At 43.7% G+C, this 22,490-nt stretch overlaps 1 protein-coding gene across 1 annotated transcript in view; it reads left to right on the top strand.

Moving 5' to 3' along the window:
- Window positions 1–22,490, top strand: part of LCA5L (lebercilin LCA5 like) — a 153,610-nt gene that overhangs the window by 82,228 nt on the left and 48,892 nt on the right. The window contains exon 5 of the mRNA XM_033941841.1: window positions 4,486–4,571. Within this exon, the coding sequence (XP_033797732.1) occupies window positions 4,486–4,571 (86 nt within the window). The remainder of the gene's footprint in view (window positions 1–4,485; window positions 4,572–22,490) is intronic.

The following is a 22,490-nucleotide window of genomic DNA, read 5'->3' as shown; positions in this document are numbered from 1 at the left end:
GGAGATATTACAAAGGGAATTCTTTCCCAAGGGATTTCTGCCATTCTTTTAAAAAATTTCCTGCATTTTCTCCCAGATGATTGACAACCACTGGGCTGCACTCCACAATTCATATAGCATCTGTTACCCTTTATAGTGATAATTCTCCAGAAATTCAGATGAATCGGGGGAACTATGATTCTCTTTACATCACATTAACCGAACATAAGAATAGCTTTACTGGGTCAGACCAATGGTCCATCAAGCCCAGTAGCCCATGCTCATGGTGGCCAATCCAGGTCACTAGTACCTGGCCAAAACCCAAGGTGTAGCAATATTCCATGCTACCGATATAGGGCAAGCAGTGGCTTCCCCTGTGTCTTTCTCAATAACAGATTATGGACTTTTCCTCCAAGAATTTGTCCAACCCTTTCTTAAAATCAGCTCTGCTATCCGCTCTTACAACATTCTCTGGCATCACGTTCCAGAGCTTAACTATTCTCTGAGTGAAAAAAAATTTCCAAAGCACGTGTAATTCACTCTTCTGGAAATTTCCATAAGACAACTCATAAAATTTAGGAATTCCCCATCACACAAGCTCAAGAGACTCTATTGTATCCCAACATCAAGTCCCTCGTACTCACAATTTGGATGCTGAAGAGATAACAACAGTTTGTCTTAACTTGTCTGACAGTGTGCCATAGGTGTTTCTGGCTTCCAGGTTTAATGTTTATTTAAAATTTGATATACCGTTTTTACTGACCTAAGCGGTTTACAATGTATCAAACTAAAATGAAATTAGGTACTTGAGAAAAACTACCCTATCTGTCCCGAAGGCTCACAATCTAGCTAAAGTACCAGATTAAAATGAAAATATGTAATACAGATTTAAATGGAAGTGTTTTGCCATCTGCATGATGAAAGGGCACTAGACCTCTTTTCCTGTCTCATACAAAAACTGCTTTAAACCCTTCTGCATTTGTCTGATTCAGACTTGAAAACCAACTCCATTGGAATACACTGTATTATATTTGACACTTATCACCAAAATAAAAGTCCATCTCTGTACAGATTTCAGTGGTTCAATTCATGTGGGGCTAACTTCTGTTGAGGCATCCCATCAAACCTCTCATAATAGCATGGGACCTCACCATGGTATTAACCATGCTGATGAAAGCTCCCTTTGAGTGCTCAATACCTGTGAACTAAAATACAACCTGGAAGTTAACTATTTTTGGTGGTGATAATTCCAGCATGCAGAGTGAGTGAGCTCCACACAAATGTTTTCAGCAATAGGGTGGTTTTTGCCCTCATCCTTAGTTCTTTCCTAAGGTAGCATTGGATTTCCATCTTATCTTCTATCATTCTGCCAATATGTTTCCCAAGCCTAAAGCCCAGACAGGTAAAAGTGCACTGCACATGCTGTTTTACCTTGGTCTTCTATTTGGTGTAGACCAGTGGTCTCAAACTCAAACCCTTTGCAGGGCCACATTTTGGATTTGTAGGTACTTAGAGGGCCGCAGAAAAAAATAGTTAATTAAAGAAATGACAACTTTGCATGAGATAAAACTTGTTATAGTTTATAAATCTTTCCTTAATTGCTTCTGATAATTTCAGCTATACACAGCTGAAAGCAGTGCAACACGCAGAAAGTGAAGTTTAGATAGTTTTTCACTTTCTGCATATTGTACTGCTTTCAGCTGTCTATAGCTGAAATTATCAGAAGCAATTAAGGAAAGATTTATAAACTATAAAGAGTTTTACCTCATGCAAAATTATGATTTAGATTCTAAAGCAGTGTTTTTCAACCTTTTTACACCTGTGGACTGGCAGAAATAAAAGAATTCTTTTGTGGACCGGCAAACTACTAAGACTGAAATTTAAAAAACACATTTCTACCCCGTCTCCGCGAGCTCGATCCCCGCAAACAATCTGATCCCATCCGCACAAGCCTCAGTTATGATTTTATATTGAACGTATTTTATTAAAGTATAGAAAGAAACAATATTCTATACAATTGTCATTTTATAAATACAAATATACAGAGCAAGGACCAACAAATCCTTGTCTCCCCTCCCCTTCACATATATCCCCTCTACTATCAAGAAAACTGAACAAGCTAAATTATTACAGAATGCTACACAGAAATATCATGGTAACAGAATACTGCAGTCACACATGACAGGAATAGTGTTAGGAGAGTGCCCCCTGGTCAGAGAGAGCCCTAAGCCAGCTGGAAGCTAAAGAAGCACTGCCTGGGCTTTGCAGTCCCCAGTTATGACTCTAGCAGGATATATTTCAAATCTGATATATTCTAATGACAAAATAGAAATAAAATGATTTTTTTTCTACCTTTTGTTGTCTCTGGTTTCTACTTTTATCTTCTTTTCACTCTTTTCCTTCCAGCGTCTGCCCTTTCTCTTCAATCCAGCATCTGCCCATTCCATCCACTTCCAGAAACTGTCTGTCTCCCCTGCCATCTCTCCTCTAGATTCCCCCCCCCCCCTTTTGGTCTGGCATCTATCATCTTCCCTCTGTTCCCTCATGGTCTGGCATCTTTCTCCTTTCATCTCTCTTTCCCGCCCCCCTGTGGTTTTTAGCATCTCTCTCTTCTCATTTCCTCCGCTCAGATCTGATATCTCTGTCTCCTTCCCCGTTCTCTGGCATCTCTCTCTCCTCTCTCTCTTCCCTTTCCTTCTCTGGTCTTCCTTCTTTATTTTCTGTGTCCGTCTAAATTAAATTTGTTCTTACTATGCAGTCCTCAAATTCCCTCTTTTCACTATGTCTACCCACAGCATGCCACCCCTTTCCTTCACCCCTCCACTATCTCACTAACTCTATCTTCTTTCCCCATCCAGCATATGTCCTTTTTCTTTATCCCTCATTCCATCCAGTATGTGTTCTCTTTCTCCACTTACATTCAGCATTTGCTCTCCCTTCTCCCCATTTCCATCATCTGCCCCTTCTCTCTCTTTCCCCCCACTTCCATCATCTGCCCCCTTTTCTCAATCTCTCCATCCACCACAGGCCCATCTCACTCCCTTCCTCTCCCCTTTCTTTCCGATTTTGGCAACAAGATAAGCAATGCCCCCCCCCCTTTGCACTCAAGATCGGCAACGGGCCTCCTTCTCTCCCCGGCATCAACAGCACTTCAGATCGGCAACGCAGAGCTCAGTCCAAAGCTTCCCTCTGACTCGAACTGCCTGGGCGGAAACAGGAAGCTGAGTCAGAGGGAAGCTTTGGGCTGAGCACCCCGTTGCCGATTTGAAGTGCTGTTGATGCCAGGGGGAGAAGGAGGCCCATTGCCGAACTTGAGTTCCATCGCGGGAGGGGGGGAGGCCCATTGCCGATCTTGAGTGCCGGGGGGGGCCGTTGCCGAACTTGAATTGCGTCGCCGGGGGGGGGGGGGCGCCAATGCTGCTCGTCGCTGTTGCAGCCCAGATACTGCTGATGGCCCCAATCAGATCTTGCCGGCCCTGCACGGACTGGCAGGAATTTTCTGCGGACCAGCGGTTGAAGAACAGTGTTCTAAAGTATCAACTGCAAGAGACAAGATTTTGGTGTTGTCCTCTAGGGGAGAATCAATATCCAACTTGTGCCTGGAAAACTTGTGCCTTAAGTGTTTGGTGGTCGTGTCCGCAACTGCCTTCAGCTCTCACCTCCTCTAGTACTGGACACAACCGCCATCTTACATCAAGCAGTCACCGCCAGGAGAGGTGCCGAATTTTGCAAGAGTACACAAGATTACGTACACATGCACACGCTGCACTGCCTCCAATGGTTACCTTATGTACTGGAATGTTACCCACCTCACTGCTGTAACCTCATGCAAGCACTTTCCTGTCCTCTCCACTCCATCTCACAATTGCATACAGATACAGGAAAGCACTTGCATGAGATTACAGCAGTGAGGTGGGCAACGTTCCAGAACAATGGTAACATACCGAGGGCCTCAAAATAGTACCTGGTGGGCCACATACGGACCCCGGGCCACGAGTTTGAGACCACTGGTGTAGACTAAAGCCCTTTCAAAATCTACCCTTTTTTTGTGGTTGTTTGTTTTGACCCAAATAGGATAGTGGCTGTCATCAACAAATATACATTATCTAATTAGCTAGCAGGAGAGCCATTGAAATTTGAAAATTGTGGATAAATTACTGTCCAGATGATGTGCTGTTTCAAACTCATTCAACTAGATTTGCAGGCTTGCATTTTATGTCTCCACTTTTGTGTAGAATGCACACCTATCTTTACATCTGCCAAATTGGTGAGTGCCAGAAATTGGTCAGAACCCTAAAAATAAATATCTTAGGCCCCCTTTTAGGAAGCTGTATTAGGCTTTTTTTATCACTGGCTGTGGCGATATTAGCTATAATTTTTATCGCCAGCCGCTAATAGTGCCACGGCCGGCGATAAAAAAGCCTAACACAGCTTAGTAAAACGGGGGATGCAACTAATTATATTTTTAAAATCTGAGATGCTCAAGCATACTTTTTTTTTTAACAGAGGGGAGTGTGACAAAAATTGTTCAAACTGAAAGTCATATGTTTATACAAATTCTAAAGCAGGAAGTGCCAGACCTACAGCCAGAGGTACAATATTATCATATTTTTTTTTATTTCTGATGTTTATTATTCTATTTATTAAGGGGCCATTTTACTAAAATGTGTTAAGCACTTAATATACAGTTAATGCCCAGAAACAGGCTACCGTGTGTCCACATTAGGGGGGTTTTGTGGTAGTTTGTATGTTGCATTTTAAACTATGCATTACTGAAATTTTCTGAATGTTTTGGTTAGGGGGCATGGCAAGCCAAATTCATTAAATGGCGCTCAAAGTTAGTCACTGATTTAGTGGCATGTGGTGATGTTTATAGCAGGGGATTCAGCAGATAAGCTAAACTAGGGGTGATTACCTCAACCCTCACCAAGTCAGGTTTTCAGGATTTCTCCAACAAATATGCATGAGATCTATTTGCATATAATGGAGGCAATGCATGCAAATAATCTCAAAACTTATTGATCACTGTACAATCTTATAATGATAACATTGAATATTTTTCTAATTATTAGCTGGCTCTTCGGTAGTGCATCCAATTGGTCACTTTACCACATCTGGAGAATTTGCACTGAAATCGTCATCGTTCCAGAAGATAGAATTTTAATATTTCATCAATCTTAATTAATTATTCTTTACCATATTTTTTTATATTTCTTAGCACTTATCTGGTTTAAAAGTTGTTGGCTGAGGACTATCCGACATGTTTCACCAATCCGGCTGTAGCAAGACCGTCCCCTATTTTCATGCCATCTTTCCGTCTTTATCTATTGTTTCTATGTCAAGATCAAGACGGAGGGACGGCGTCAAAACAGGACACAGCCTTGATACAGCTGGATTGGCAAAACATGTTGGAAAGTCTCTAGCCGACAACTTTTAAATCAGATAAGTGCAAAAAATATTTAAAATATGGTAAAAAAAATAACTAAGACTGATGAAATATTAAAATTATATTGTCTGCATCAATGATGATTTCAGTGCAAAACCTTCAAATGTGGTAAAGTGACCAATTGGATGCACTACCGAACATCCAGCTAATAATTAGAAAATATTAAATGTTAATGTTATAAGGTTGTACAGTGGTCTATCAGCTTTGAGAGTTAGCACTACCAAAAATATTCAGTGTCAACAGTGGACTTTTGCAAATAATCTCAAGCATATTAATTGGAGAAATCCTGGAAACCTGACTAGATTGAAGCTCTCGAGGACCGAGGTTGGACTCTCCTGTGCTAAACATTAGTGCAATATGTACCCTTAACCAAGGTTAATGTGCTCACTGTTTATGCTGAACGATGTCATGTTTTGGTCTCTTTCTGAGAGTCACCTATATATGTTACTTCTCCTTTCGACTTCTGTATTGATGTGAAGAAACAAAGTTCTGTATCACTACCAGCTATCCTTCAGAGTTACAGACAGACTGACATTATATGGTGTAGAACTGCAGATTCCATCAAAAAATACTTTGATCAATGCAGACTTTGTGATATCGTGAGGCTGAAACAGCAAGTTATCATGGACCTACAAACAAGAGGCAAAAGCAGAGTGCAGCAGACATATGACCTTCAAGGTGCATGCAACAAAATAAAATCATCTTTACTTTGTCACTCATTTCTTCTTCAGGTCTTACTCAAAAAGGAGTGACAGTAGACAATGCAAAGTAATTTCAGGGTGGACCAACAAGTTGGATGGGTGGGCACTAGAGAAACACCTGCAACCTGCCCTGTCTCACTCCCAACTTCAATGAGGGTAACAGTGCAAGCTTCCGTGGCTGCAGACCATGTTGAGGGCTCGGGGAAGTACAAGAAGCTGCAGTCTTCATCCCCATTGAGCCATGAGCCATGGGCCCCCAACACACATGTGCTTCCACCAAATATTCTGCATCCACAGAACCCCCTGGCCCTCCCCCAACAGTGGATACAAAGCAGAACTAGGACATTTCCCCCATAAAACTCTTCATACAAAAAATGTTTCTAGTGTTATCTCAACAACAGGTATATTGTAAAGAAACACAAAATCTAGAAAACAAAAAGTCACTCAGAACCTAGAGCAAATTTGCTATGCCAGCACTAACTTCCAAAATAAGGATCCTACTTATTAGGGTGTGTCAATTTTGGAGAGGTCATAATTCTTAAAAGCAATAGTGAAATAAAATGGAAAATTTCATATGGAAAATCGACAACTAGCTTTAAATTTTGAGTAATTTGTTATTTACCTAGCTAGAATTTCTAGAAAATAATGCAAAAATACACAAATTACTGAAATATGTTTAAGTGCTCCGATAATAGTATTTGTGTGTTTGCATTGCATATTAATGACTTTTGTGCTTCAGTTATCAATTTATTTTACTTATTTGCCCATATTGATACTAACACATTAGTTTCATTTTCTCATTCATAAGTTTTCGACATAGCATCATCATAGCGTTAATCTAATATTGAAAATGTCCAAAAGAAAACCAAAACTGCAAGTTTGGACTCATTTACAGTCATGTTGAAAAATTAGGATACCCCATGAAATATTCAGTTCTTTCTTAAGAAATGTTCATATATAGATGTCAAATCTTTTTTTATATATATCTCTGGAAAAGAAAGTGATGTAATTGCAGGTAAACAACAAAAATTTTCCTTGATTTAAAAAGATCTCAAAATAATTTGACATCAGGCATTCCATGGTCCAGAAAATAGTGTACAAGTGGAGGACTTTCCAAACAACATCTCGCATGCCTAGGTCTGGCCATCCAAGCAAGTTGACCCCCCAGAGCAGACCGCAAAATTTTAAAAGAAATCTTCAAAAACCCTAAAATGTCAGAGAGAATGTAGACAAACACCAGGACTTCTGGAATAGTTTTCTATGTACATATGAGTCTAAAATTGAATTATTTGGATACCAGCAATGAGGACATGTTTGGTGTACACCAAATACAGCATTCCAGGAAAAGAACCTCATACCAACTGTGAAGCATGGAGGTGAAAGTATCATGGTTTGGAAATGCTTTGCTGCAGCAGGACCTGGCCAGCTCACCATCATATAATTCACCATGAATGAGAGATCACGTGATGCTGTGAGCTGGTCGGCAGCACCTCTCGCCAGCTCCAGAGCCCTGTTCCCTCAACAATCATAATTTGAGACAAACTCGGCGGGAATACTAAAACCTTTATCAGCTTTCTGGCTTGTTCTTACATGGACAGATTTTTGGCGAGATCGCAGCCTGCCATGACCTCCAAAACCGCAAAAAAAGACCGCGAGAAGGCCAAAGCTGGAGAGGAAAAAATGGCGGAGGAGCCTCGTGCAACTAACCCGATATTTACATCTGAAATGCGCACGGAATTTCAACAAGTCATACTGCAAGCTTTGGATCCTCGCATGGAGCAGATTTCACTACAACTGAATAAATTAGAGTCGCTTTTGGAAGATCACTCCATGCGAGTTACAGCTCTAGAAACCAGAGTTTCAACGGTGGAGGACGAGGCCACCTCCATGGCGTCTGATGTCGCGACGCTCAAAGCCCAGCTACATTCCCACCAGGAAAAACTCGAGGATCTGGAGAACAGATCGCGCAGAGACAACTTAAGATTTATAGGCTTACCGGAGCAAATTTCTGATTCTGTACTTCTCTCTGTAGTGGAGTCGTGGCTGGCCAGTGAGCTGCCGATGCCTGCATCTCTGGGCCCCGCACGGTTTGAGCGGGTACATCGGGTGGGCTCCCGTGTTGGGGCGGACCAGCGGCCGAGAGTGGTGATCGGGAAACTTCATAATTACCGGCACAAAGTTGAACTGCTGAGAGCCTACCGCTCAAAGAGAGCCTCCTTGACCTACGAATCCCATCCAGTGCGGATTGGCCAGGACTATTCAGCGGCCTTAACGGATAAGCGGAGGGCGTTCCACCCCCTCTGTGCTCAACTGGTTGAACAGAAACGACGCTTTATGTTTTTATATCCGGCAGTATTAAAAATTCAACACAACGGAAAATGGCACGTTTTCGACTCTGCACCTTTAGCTGGAGACTTTATTAATCACCTGGAGCCCTCCCCCTCTTCTCCACCTTGAACACTCTGGACATGCGGGTTTCTAGCACTAACTGACCTAAAGAGGTGGTTCCCGGTGTGCAGCACAGGGCAGGCTGTAGTTTATGTCTCTATATCTGACTACTTGTTTACCGTTAGGGGGGGGGGGTTTTGATGGCTTCATATGTGTGATCTCCCTTCCTGTTGCCCGGTTGGCACCAGGAACATTAGTAGTGTTTGGGATGGGCAGAGGTGGGGGTTTGGGGGGCTTGTTGGGAGGGAGAGGGATTGGGGTTGGGGTTGGGGGGATGGGGAGGGAAAAGGGGGATTATTCACAGTACATTCCAGTGTGTCTTTGTTTTTCTGAGTGGTATTTTTTTTCTGCAATACCTGGTGGGGATTTTCCTCTTTCCTCTTGGGTGAGGGCTGGGTGCCCGAGAGGAATATATGGTGACTCTGCTTCTAATGGTGCATTCTTTGTGGTACATGGGGGGTAAAACTTTTAGGATAGTGTCGTGGAACGTGGGTGGTATCACGTCCCCAATAAAAAGAACGAAGCTACTCCAGCGCCTTAAACATCATCACGCTGACCTGGCATGTTTGCAGGAAACCAGACTTACGGAATTGGAACATGCAAAATTACAGAAGGGGTGGGTGGGGCAAGTAATCTCCGTTTCATCGCCTAATAAGAAGGCAGGGGTGGCACTATTGATAAGGAAGGGATTCCCGGGCAGGGTGGAACGTATATTTGGAGATGAAGCGGGGAGAACCCTCTTGTGTAAACTTACCATGTCTGGCCGCTCTTATCACCTGTTGGTGGTGTATGCCCCAAATCATTATGACCACGCTTTCTTTTCTTCTCTGGTTCACCATGGGCTTCGGGACCCAGACACTCCTCTGATATTACTGGGAGATTTAAATCAAGTCATGGACCCAGACCTAGATAGAACGGGACCGGGTACTTCTCAGTCATCTAGCATAACTAGAGGGGTTCCTTACTTGTGTGACACTTTGGCTCTGTCCGACCCCTGGCGTCTTTTACACCCTATGGAACACGATTTCACACACCAATCAAGGGCACACAATACATTCTCTCGAATAGACTACATATTGCTATCTACAACCTCTTTCTCGCAGGTTCATTTGGCGGAGATTGGACCGCTTTCTGTGTCGGACCATTGTCCCATTTGGGTTGACATTCTTCATGGTGATGGCTTTACATCCTGGGGGTTATGGCGCTTTCCCTCTTATATGACTAAACATTCTGACTTTATTGCTTACCTTCAGACTAAATGGGATGACTATGTCCACTTTAATGCACAACACGTTGACACACCATTATTGTTTTGGGAGGCAGCTAAATCGGTCCTTAGAGGGGACATCATATCCTATGTCGCGGCTCAGAGAAAAAGAATTTCTCAAGGGATTTTGAGACTGGAAAAGGAATATCGTGCGTCTAAGAGGACATACCTAGCTCATCCCTCTGCTCTATCGAGAGAGGCGATGACCGCAGCGCAAATTGCTTTGAACACGCTCTTGCACGAACGTACGCAGCGATACCTTTCTCATGCTAAATTTCATTATTACTCTTTTGGAAATAAGCATGGTAGACTGCTGGCAACATTGACTAGGACACAGCGACCTAATCGCCATATCTCTCGCATCCTCCTTCCCTCGGGAGTAGAGGTGACTACTACACCTGAGATAGCGGAGGGTTTTCGCGCTTATTATGCCTCCTTTTACGCTACAAGGGAAACGTTAGAGGGCCCAGAGGTTATGGATTATTTGGTAGATGCGGGTGTGCCCAGGCTATCCTCTCAGGATCGTCTACACTTGAATAGGCCTATACAGGGGAAGGAACTCCAGGAAGCGGTGAAACAACTTAAACAAGGCACCTCTCCGGGGCCGGACGGGTATTCTCCCGAATTTTATAAACTTTTATTTCCCTCCTTATGTGGGCCGTTAGCAGCCTATTACACGGCGGCCTTGGAGGGGGGCGGGTTCCCTGCTGGCGCGAACCATGCACATATAACCTTAATACCAAAGCCGGGAAAGCCGGAGGGAGACCTTGAATCGTATCGTCCGATTTCTCTTATCAATGTAGATCTTAAGATATTGGATAAAATATTGGCCAATAGGCTGGCGCATTTATTACCACATCTGATTGTCCCGGAACAGGTTGGCTTTGTGAAGCAGCGTCATTCTGTTCTTAACGTTCGCTGGTTGTTAACTGCGATACAGCGTGCGCAAGACCAGGGCGTTAAGGGAATTCTGGTAGGCCTTGATGCTGCTAAGGCTTTCGATCAGGTCAATTGGAATTTTCTTTTCCAGGTGCTCTCCTACATGGGAATTGAGGGTTGGTATTATGAGATGGTCCGCTTGTTATATAAAGACCCTACTTCTAGCATACTGATTAACGGAACTCGAACGTCCACATTTCCAATAGCCAGGGGTACTCGTCAGGGTAGTCCGCTTTCCCCTCTTCTTTTTCTTCTCTATCTGGATCCCTTTTTACGTTCCCTTCTCTGTGACGCTGATTTACAGGGCCTGCCAGAGGGTGACTCCCAGTTACGAGTTCTGGCCTTTGCGGATGACCTCTTACTGACACTGGGTGATCCACAAAGATCTCTTAAACGGGCTTTGGATCTTCTGGATGAATACAGCATGTACTCTGGCTTGATCTTAAACAAACAAAAATCAATGGTGTTGCCATTATCTTCGGACATCCCGATTGATTGGAGGGCACCCTTTCCTCTTACGTGGGCATCGGGAAGTCTGAAATACTTGGGAATACTCATTTCTCCTGACCTTACTCAACTATACTCTTTGAATATAGAACCTCTTTTAACTGTCACGAAGCAAAAACTGCACAATTGGAGGGTGTACCCGCTTTCCTTGCTGGGGCGGATAGCATTATATAATATGGTATTGGTGCCTCAATGGTTGTATGTATTTCAAATGTTGCCTGTGTTGCTTTCGGTCAAACATGATAAGGAGGTGGGGAAACAATTACAACTTTATCTGTGGAATGGGAAGAGGGCGAGGATGTCTTTATCTCATATGACTCGACCAAGAGACAGGGGAGGCTTGGGATTGCGAAGTCTCCGTCTGCTATCGCAGGCTTGTCAGATGAGACATTTGAACGATTGGTTTCGTGGTACCCATCATTTTTCAGCGACAACTCAGGAACTATCTCTTTGTGACCCCTATCACTTTAGCTATCTGCTACATACCAAACGTTTACCTCGAAAGTCATTGGCGGCCTGGCGCCTTTTTCTTCAGCCGTTGAGACGTCTGTGGAAGATTCTCTGTCGACATATTCCAATCTCATCCACTGTAACACCATATCTGCCTTTGCGGGGCAACGGAGACTTTCTTCCTGGACTTTTCTCGGGGCCTGCTTCTATTTGGTCTCGGCCCTCTAATTGCTACTTATTTCAAATGGTTCGCTCTAATGGAGAACTGAGAACGCTAGATTCTCTTCAAAGAGATACTCACTGGACTCCTCAGTCATGGTATTCTTATCATCAATTGTCCTCATATATACGCACACTGCCAAGGGACTGTCTCACTGATAGGTGCATGGAATTGATCTCTGAAGCTTTGAGTCTGTCAGCCCAGGTGCAGATTCCGCTTCGCTTTCATCATCGTCATCTGCAGGAGTGCTTGGGCGAACTTTCATACGACTTTTATGCCAGTAAATGGTCGATGGATTTATCCTGTGAAATCTCTGGATCAGTCATACAGAGAAGTCTTCACAAAACAGCACGTTTGACTCCACAAGTGACACTCATTGAAATGAATTATAAGTTTCTGCTGAGACTCTATAGATCGCCTTCTTATATGTATCGGGCGTCTTTGAGTGACTCTGACTGCTGCTTAAAATGTCATCATTCCCCAGCTACGCTTGGACATCAATTTTGGTCTTGTGAGAGGGTGCAGCGATTTTGGTACCATGTACATCGCCACATAGCGGGAATGTGGAGCTATTCTTATCTCTTTTCTCCAATAATGCTGTTCACATTGGAGTCCCTTCCCAGAGCTGCTCCGAGGGGCTTCAGGAATTTTTTGGACCGCGCCATCCTTTTGGGGAAGAAAGTGGTGCTTCATTGCTGGATATCTTCGGATACACCTACGCTGACACATTGGCGTGTATTGATGCTCCAACATGCTTCTATGGAGCGCTTGCGCTTCTCTTCCTGGGACTCAGTGTTGGGGAAAGCATATTGTTCATGCTGGGAGCCATTCTGGAACACCTTGACACCTAGAGCTCGAAGTCACTTGTTGAATGTTTGATCTCCACTGGTATATGACACATTGGGTGAATTATCATTTGAGGGGTGGGGGGGGTGGGTTGGGGGGATGGGAGTGTTTTTGGTAGGGATTGTTGTACTCATTTGGTCTATGGTATCATACACTGTGTTCTTGAGTTTGTGTTCTGTACTGAAAATTTAATAAAACATACTTTTCATAATTCACCATGAATTCTATCGTGTATCAGAGGGTGCTTGAGGAACATGTGAGACCAGAATTAGATACGATTCTGAATGATGAGAGGCTGAGGGATCCCCACCAGCATGGATTTACAAAGGGAATGTCCTGCCAATCCAATATAATCAGCTTCTTTGACTGGGTAACGAAAAAGCTAGATAAGGGAGAGTCCCTGGATATCGTGTATTTGGACTTCAGTAAGGCTTTTGATAGTGTCCCACACTGTAGGTTATTGAACAAGATTAGTTCATTGGGACTAGGAGAAACATTGACTGCATGGGTTAAAGACTGACTCAGTGGCAGACTCCAAAGGGGGGTGATAAATGGTACTCCCTCCGAAACGTCGGAAGTGATCAGTGGAGTGCCGCAGGGCTCAGTCTTAGGTCCAATCCTATTTAATATCTTTGTATGGGACCTGACTCAGGGACTTCAAGGTAAAACTTCATTATTTGCCGATGACGCTAAACTGTGCAACTGAGCAAAGGCACCGTTCCCGACACTATGACGCAGGACCTACTTTTACTGGAACAATGGTCCACAATTTGGCAACTGAGTTTTAATGCCAAAAAGTTTAAGATTATGCACCTTGGCAGTAGAAACCCATGCAAAACTTACACCCTAAATGGTGAAATCTTAACAAGAACTGTGGCATAACGGGACCTAGGAGTAATCATTAGTGAAGATATGAAGACTGCCAATCAGGTGGAGAAAGCTTCATCCAAGGCTAGACAAATGCTGGGATGCATCCGAAGAAATTTTGTCAGCCGAAAGCCTTAAGTTGTGATGCCGTTTACAGGTCCATGGTGAGACCTCATCTGGAATATTGTGTTCAATTTTGGAAGCCACATTATCAAAAGAATAAGCTGAGAATAGAGTCGGTTCAGCGAATGGCCACTAGGATGGTCTCAGGGCTCAAGGATCTCTCCTATGAAGAACGTCTAGGTAAGTTACAGCTATACTCTCTCGAGGAATGCAGAGAGAGGGGAGACATGATAGAGATATTCAAATATGTTACTGGCCATATTAAGATGGAAGAAGACATCTTTTTCCTTACAGGTCCTACGGTAACAAGAGGGCATCCGTTAAAAATCAAGGGTGGGAGATTTCATGGTGATATTAGGAAGTATTTCTTCACTGAAAGGGTGTTGATCATTGGAATTATCTTCCACTTCAGGTAGTAGAGCAACGTGCTCGATTTTAAGAAAAGATGGGATAAACATGTGGGTTCACTTCGAGGAAGTGCTTAAGGGGGAGGGTTCTTGAGTGGGCAGACTTGTTGGGCCAAAGGCTCTTTTCTGCCATCATATTCTATGTTTCTATATGTAAGAAAATTAAAGCTGAAGTGGAACTGGATCCTGCAATATGACAATGACCCAAAACATACTAGTAAATCCATCAAGGACTGGCTGAAAACTAAGAAATGGAGAGTCTGTAGTGGCCGAGTCAAAGCCCTGATCTTAATCCCATTGAGATGTTGTGCGGTGATTTGAAACGGGATTTACATGCAAGAAACCCCTCAAACATCTCACAGCTGAAAGAATTCTGCATTGAGGAGTGGGCCAAATTTTCCTCAGACCGATGGTCAGAGACTGGTAGATGCCTACAAGAAGAATCTCACTGAAGTTATTTCAGCCAAAGGGGGTAACATTAGCTATTAGGATGTAGGGTACCCTAATTTATTCCTCAGTTAGAATACACATTTTTGTGGATATCTTTTGTTTCATGAGTAAATCAAGGAAAATTTTTGGTGTTTACCAGCAATTGCATAACTTTCTTTTCCAGATATAAATTTAAAAAAAGATTTGACATCGATATGTGAACACTTCTTAAGAAAGAACCAAATATTTCATGGGGTGTCCTAATTTTTTCACATGACTGTACATCATTTGGTGGGATCAGGCAGATAATAACCTCTAGTTGAACTACCAATTGTCAGGGATCTCATTAGATATATGTTGTATTTGAGAGACATCAGTGTTCAAGACAGACAAAATTACAACACTGATATACTGATCAATGACCTAACAACTAGGTTACTTATTCAGTGCTACAAAGCCAATCTAAATGTAAGCCCAGTGTTCTCCCTAGCATGTTTTAGCCGGGCGCTTTGCCCGGCTAATTTAGGTGAGCGCACGGCTGTCATCTTGCATCCACATCACCAGCATCAAAGCCACGTGCCAATCGTTTTCCCTGCCCCTACTCCAGGGGGTGTCCAACCAGCGGCCCAACAAGGAGTTTTGTGCGGCCCAGCTTCTCCCTCCCTCTCTCTGGCGGGTAGTTTTCTGGCAGGCTCCCTTGCTGCAGTTGGCATCGGCTCCTCGTGTGCGATCTGCGGCTGTGTCAGAAGTGTTCCCTCTGACATCACAACATCAGACAGAAGGCTTCTGAATCAGCCGTGAATCGTGCGCGAGGAGCCAATGCCACCCGCAGCCGACTGCAGAAGGGAGACAGCCAGAAAACTACCCCCCGAGGGAGGGAGAAGCTGGGCTTCACAAAACTTCTTGTTGGGCAGCGGGTTGGACACCCCTGGAGTAGGGGCAGGGAAGAGGATTGGTGTGCAGCTTGCAAAAAAAATGTGTCCCAAGAAGCAAAGTGACTGTAGGAGTCCTGAGAATTTGACTGGAGTTTCTGAATTATTAATTTGGAAATTGGTGAGTATTTGGGGGTATTTCATATATGTGGTCTTGAATAAACGCAGAACTTTGTATAAGGGATTGAAACCTTCATATATAGTACAAAATGGGAACAGACCAAAATAACTTGACCAATTTCTTTAAATTTATTTCTAATTTCTGCACTGGTAGCTATGACTGTATTTGAATGACATTCACTCTATCCAAAAGGAAGAAGACTAAAAATTATTCCCAGAGAATAGTTCCTCATGTAGAGGGATAAAAGTTCACTGCACATGGCTGGTGAAAATGCCCAAAACTAGGTGCTCTAGAGATCCAGATCAATTGTAGATACCTTTGCTAACTCTTCAAAAACATTCTAGAAATAGTCTAGTTCATCTTACCTGCAGAATCCAGAAACCCTGCACAGAATTTATAGCATTGGTGTGGAGGAAGAGGGAAAGAGATACTTGAAGGGAGAACTGTTGGGAAGAGAAAGGAAGAAATGGTGGACCTGGGGAAGGGAGGCAGGTAGGCAGGGGGAGAGATGGGATGGGATCAGTTGGGAAGAGAAAGGGAGAGAAGTTGGATCTTGGGATGGGAAGGAGGGAGAAATGTTAAGCCTGTGGATGGAAGGCAGAGATGCAGCATCTCTCTTTTTTTTCCTTCATTTCATTGTTCAGCATCAAGGGGGGAGGGAAGAAGAAAACAGAAAAGAGAGGGAGCAAAATGTTGGACCATGGAGATAGAGGAGGAGAGATGGACCCATGGGAGGGCAGGAGGGAAGAGAGCTGGGATAAGAAGATGCTAGGCAGGAGATGGAAAGAAAGGGAGGGGGATTCTGAAAGTGTTGAGCCATGTGAATGAGGTCAAAAGGGAGATGACAAGATGTGTGAGAGAGCAGTGAGTACAGTGGTAGAAATGTGGTAAATGGGAGTAGATAGAAGGAAATAGGGGACTGAGGAAGGAGTGAGATGGGAAATGGGAGAGAGAAGGGACTGAGAGAAGATGGAGAATTGAGAGGTAGCTGAACATTTAAAAAGAAGGGTGAGAAAGAAGGCAAGATTTGAGTGGACAGAGGCAAAAAAGAAAAAAGTTAAGAAAGCTGAAAGGGAAAATCAATACATTGGAGACAGGCATATGGAGGAAATGGAACAAGAGAGAAAAGGAGAACAAAATGGACATCAGACACTGGAAAGAGAATTAGTTGAAGATAGAGAAAATGCAGAAAGAGAAATTGGGACCAAGATGATGAAAAAACAAAACATCCAGACATAGTCATATACAGCTGATTTAGGGGAGGGACTGGAGCCCACAATTAGTGGATGGGCACCAAAGTTTCTCCCTGCCTGAGTGCAATTTACAAATACTTGAGTTATTGAGGATTCCCAAGCCCTGCCACCTGAAGACATCTTCCTCCAGTCTGGCAACCCAAAATCTCCAAGCTTTGCAGCCAATGGCAATATCCTCAAGCTGCCACTGCTTTCATGTATGCGTGAAAGCCGAGGGGGCAGGGAGGAGGGAAGGCAGCAGCTCTGCAATATTGCTGCCAGTTGCAGAACTTGGAAAGTTGGAGGGGAGGAGGTGACTGTCAGTCTAGCTACAGAAGGGGAGATGTTCATTTTGAGGGAGCCTAAACTCAAAGTGGGAGGCACAAAAAAGCAGTAATATTTACCCTTACTAAACGATCCTCCAAGTGCACTGCTGACAACTGATGCAGCATCCCTGCTCTGATGAGGCTCACTTCTGAAGAGGCTCACCGTAGCTGTAATAGAAGTGAATGGGAAAACCAGCAGCGCACATCCTTGCTCATCAGAGTCGGGATGCGGAAGCCTGTGGATGCTCCCACTGTCAGCAGTGTACGTGGAGGATCATTCAGTCAGGGTAAGAATTACTGCTTTTTTGGGTTCCTCTCCACAGTGTCCCTTTAATCAAGGTTTATTATTATATACATACATCTTCTATATTAGTGATTGAAAATTTGGGACCTGCTCAGCCTTTTTTTTTGCTCATCAGCTAGTGTTAGTGTTTGTGCAGCCCCAGAAATTTTTTTTCGTCCAATGCGGCCCAGGGAAGCCAAAAGGTTGGACACCCCTGCCCTACTCCTTCACCGTGAGCAGGGAGGGGTAATTTTCATAGCATTCCAGGTCGTGCGCCAACCCTCTTCCCCACTCCTACTCCTTCACTGTAAGCAGGGAGGAGTAATTTGCATAGCACCAAATTTGCACCAACAAATTTCCCCGTCCCGCCCCACCCGGCTATTTTTTCATACCACCCAGCTGGAAAAAATTTCTGGGGAGAAAACTGTAAGCCCCTTGCTTAACCGGCAGCTGGGAAGGGGTCACACAAAGTAGTTTGTTCAGTTTAAGGCCACGGGCTGGGACCAACTTCATGCTGGCAAGCCGCAGCAAGCACACTCCACTCAGTCTCTTACTTCTCCAAAAAAATGCAGACCACACCAAAGGTTGTTACTTCCGACTGAACTTTACTCTTCTGTGAACCAGAAGGGCTATTTTCTTGAACCATAGTCCAGCACCAAATAACAATGAACAAAGTCCAACTTTGTACAAAAATCTCCTGGAGGTGTAGAAATTTGTCAAATGTTAAGGATCCTCCTGGTTAGATATACTGTGGACTATTGGGTAGGAGATAAACCCAAAAAGACAAAATTCCCTCCCAAGAAAATGTCTTAAGTCTCCTCTGGAGTGAGGTCATTTGTTAAGGCCACCCCCACCCCCTTTGAATAGGGATCCTGGCCGTTACAGGATCCAGCAAGTCTGCAGGCACCTGCGTGTCACCTTAGCAACCTCTCACTTCATGGTACATACCATACCATACTATACCATTTTGTTTCTTATACCCCGCAAATGTCAACTGGTGCAGAAACATTCAAATCCCAACTAGAACTAGGGACTGCATACAACTGTAATAATAATTTTAAACCCACAGTTGCCTTGTACTAGAGACAACCTTGATATCCAGAAACTGCTACCCCCATATCTGCTGTATTCCTTGACCACTACTATTAGCAGTCACAGTGAGCATATGCACCAACTACTTCTTCAACCAGTGCATAATTGTCACCCTGACTACATAAAATTCAGTGGTTCTGTTATAAACAGCCATTTTAGGATTAAAGCAACATTGAAATCCTTGTGGGAACAAGCCAGCAAAGTTTCTGTAGGCAGAGCAAAACTGGAGGAGAAAGACAGATTTATGGAGAAGCTTGACACATTGATGGGCATATTTACCTGCAAATGTGAAATAAAGAGTTGCATTGATGCAATTCTGCCTGTGTAATACACATACTTTGTGACTGCAGCAGAGAGAAGAAAATTCCGGGAAGGGGTAAAACGCGGATCTCACGGACCTGACGGACCTGGCGGATCTAAACCCGTACGGCCTTAAAAATCTGAGGTCCGTGTCGGTCCGTGTCTGTGGCACTTGTAGTTTCTGTCGCTGACAGACCTTGATGAGATTTTTGCACTGACGGATCCGTCTCAGCATAGGGAGGGAAAAGTGTTAGGATCCGTCAGCGCTAAAAATCTCTTCGAGGTCTGTCAGAGCCAGAGACTAGTGCTGGAGCGGCAGAACAGAAGCCAAGAGAGCGGGGACAAAGGTTTTGGACGTGCGTTATGGAAAAGAAGTCTCCAAACTCCAGCACTAGTCTCTGGCTCTGACAGACCTCGAAGAGATTTTTAGCGCTGACAGATCCTAACACTTTTCCCTCCCTATGCTGAGACGGATCTGTCAGCGCTAAAATCTCATCAAGGTCTGTCAGCGACAGAAACTACAAGCGGCACGGACCGACCTCAGATTTTTAAGGCCGTACGGGTTTAGATCCACGAGGTCCGTCAGGTCCGTGAGGTCCGCGTTTTACCCCTTCCCGAAAATTCCTGTGATTGAACAATTCAGTCTGGGTGTTCATGTTACGTCAACTCCACTCAGTTTGTTCATTTTTGGACTTTAAAAATTTCCATATTTGAATACATGCCTTTATCATCTCAAAATTAGATTATTGTAATTCGTTCACAAATATCCAATTAAAACATTTACAAACACTTCAAAATACTGCCATCCATCTACTCTTCAAAAAAATACATAAAACCTATCTAAAATGACCAGTTCCTACCCAAACCCCTACCCACTCTATACCCTTAATATACTCTAATATGCCCCCCAACTAATGCTAAATGCCTCTGTTTACCCAACACTTACCACCTTAGATCTCAACAACTCTCTGGTAATTCTTATTATCCAAACATTTATCACCTTAAGATCTCACCAACTCTTTGGTAATTCATATGTAACTCTTACGACATCTCTTATACTATTTCTGTAAACTTTTATGTAATTTCTGAAAACTTTTATGTAATCCGCCTTGAACCGCAAGGTATTGGTGGAATAGAAATCACTAATGCAATATAATGTAATGTACTATGTCATGCTCGAAAATTTGATCATATGTCCCCTTTATTCCGTCAATTACATTGGCTCCCTGTGCACTACCGTATGATTTTAAAGTTTTGTGTCTTGCACACGAAACTTACCATATTGATCAGCCATCTTATCTTTCATCTTTAATTATCGACATAGAGATCATGCCATGCTATCATAAATACGTGTGGGTGCTTAAGCATGCTCAGATAAGAGAACCCACCGAGAACAGGCCTGTCTCCATTGGGGATGGAAACCCCTGGCCTACTCCTCCTGCGCTGCTGATTTGGTCCCTCTATTGCCATAAGGGCACCTTTGCAGCTATCCTGCTTGGCCTTAGTAATGACAATCTTCCTCTTATGAATGCTCTCCCTAAGTCTTACCCAATCCTGCCCTAAAATAAGGGAGGTAGGAACATTAGGGATTACTGCTACATCCAGGGATTTTGTCTCACCCTTGCTCTCCATGCAGGCTGGGTACTGGGGATAAGTGTCTCTCTCTCTCTCCATAAACATAGACTATTGAGACTCTCCCAGTGTCACAGAGGTATCGGTGGGAGACACCTTGGCATCCAGCGATCACAAAATGGTGTGGTTCCACCTCAAGAAAGGAAACCCTAGGTCAAATACGTCGACTAAGGTACTAAATTTCAAAGGAACAAATTTCCAAGGCATGGGGGACTATGTCTACAACGTGCTGCAAAATCAAAGCACGACAGACAACATAGAAGACCTATGGTCGATTCTGAAATCTACACTGCTGGAAGCAACCAAAATATACATAAAAACCGTGAGCAAACGAAGCAGGAACAACAAACCACAGTGGTTCACCGCGGAGATATCAGAGCTAGTAAAACAAAAAAAAAAAAGCATTTGTTACATACAAACAATCGCAGCAATTTGAAGCTAAAGAATCCTATATGGCAAAAATCCAGAAAAGTTAAAACGACAGTCAGAGAGGCCAAACTCCGGATGGAAGAAAACATAGCTAGGCAGGTAAAGAAGGGGGAGAAATCCTTTTTCAAATACGTTAGCGACAGGAAGAAGAACACAAGTAGCATTGGACACCTGAAGAAACCTGACGGCAACTTTACGGACTCAGATGCAGACAAAGCAGAATTCTCAATAACTACTTCTGCTCGGTCTTCACCTGCAAAGCGCCAGGATCCGGTTCTCAGCTACAGACAAGGGGGGGGGGGGTTTCGGAAGACCCATTCCAGGACATGGAATTTACTGCAAGCGAAGTCTATCGTGAGCTATCAAAAATAAACGTGAACAAAGCTATGGGCCCGGACAATCTACACCCTAGAGTACTTCGAAAATTGAGTGATGTCCTGGCAGATCCGTTGGCTGTGCTCTTCAATCTTTCCCTGAGCAAGGGAAAAGTACCCCAAGACTGGAAAATTGCAAACGTTATCCCGCTCCACAAAAAGGGAGGTAGGTCGGAGCCTGAAAATTATAGACCGGTGAGTCTCACATCAGTAGTGAGTAAACTCTTGGAAAAATTGATTAAGAACAGATTAGACACGTTTATGGATGATGAAAGATTAAGAGATCCCCACCAGCATGGCTTTACAACGGGAAGGTCCTGTCAATCTAATTTGATAAGCTTCTTTGATTGGGTAACAAAAAAACTAGATGAGGGTGAATCACTGGACATAGTGTATTTGGACTTTAGTAAGGCTTTCGATAGTGTTCACACCGAAGGTTATTAAATAAGATGAACTCGCTAGGACTAGGAGAAACACTGACAGCATGGGTACAAGACTGGCTTAGTGGAAGATTTCAAAGAGTGGTGGTAAATGGTATCCCCTCAAAAACGTCGAGAGTGATCAGCGGAGTGCCACAGGGCTCGGTCTTGGGCCCGAAGCTATTCAATATCTTTGTTGGGGATCTGACTCAGGGAATCCGAGGCAAAATTACACTATTTGCCGACGATGCTAAACTATGCAACGTTGTGGGCAGGGCCTCAGAACCTGATAGTGCAACCAGGCCCAACACTATGGAACAAGACCTGTTTGTATTGGAAAAATGATCCAGTACTTGGCAACTAAACTTTAATACCAAGAAATGTAAAGTGATGCACCTTGGGAGTGGAAATCCACGCAAAACATACACTTAAATGGCAAAAACTTAACAAGAACTACGGCAGAAAGGGACTTGGGAGTTCTCATCCGGGACGATATGAAAGCTGCTAATCAGGTGGAGAAAGCTTTAGCGAAGGCCAGACAAATGCTGGGTTGCATCAGTAGGAGCTTTATCAGCCGGAAGCCGGAAGTAATACTGCCGTTATACAGATCCATGGTGAGACCTCACCTGGAGTACTGTGTCCAATTTTGGAAACCATATTATCAAAAAGATGTGAAGAGAGTGGAGTCGATACAGAGAATGGCCACTAAGATGGTCTCAGG

This window comes from Geotrypetes seraphini, chromosome 4, assembly GCF_902459505.1.
Source record: "Geotrypetes seraphini chromosome 4, aGeoSer1.1, whole genome shotgun sequence".
NCBI classification, from domain to species: Eukaryota; Metazoa; Chordata; class Amphibia; order Gymnophiona; family Dermophiidae; genus Geotrypetes; species Geotrypetes seraphini.
The sequence above is the reverse complement of the archived record's forward strand: the minus strand, read 5'-3'. Positions and strand labels throughout refer to the sequence as shown.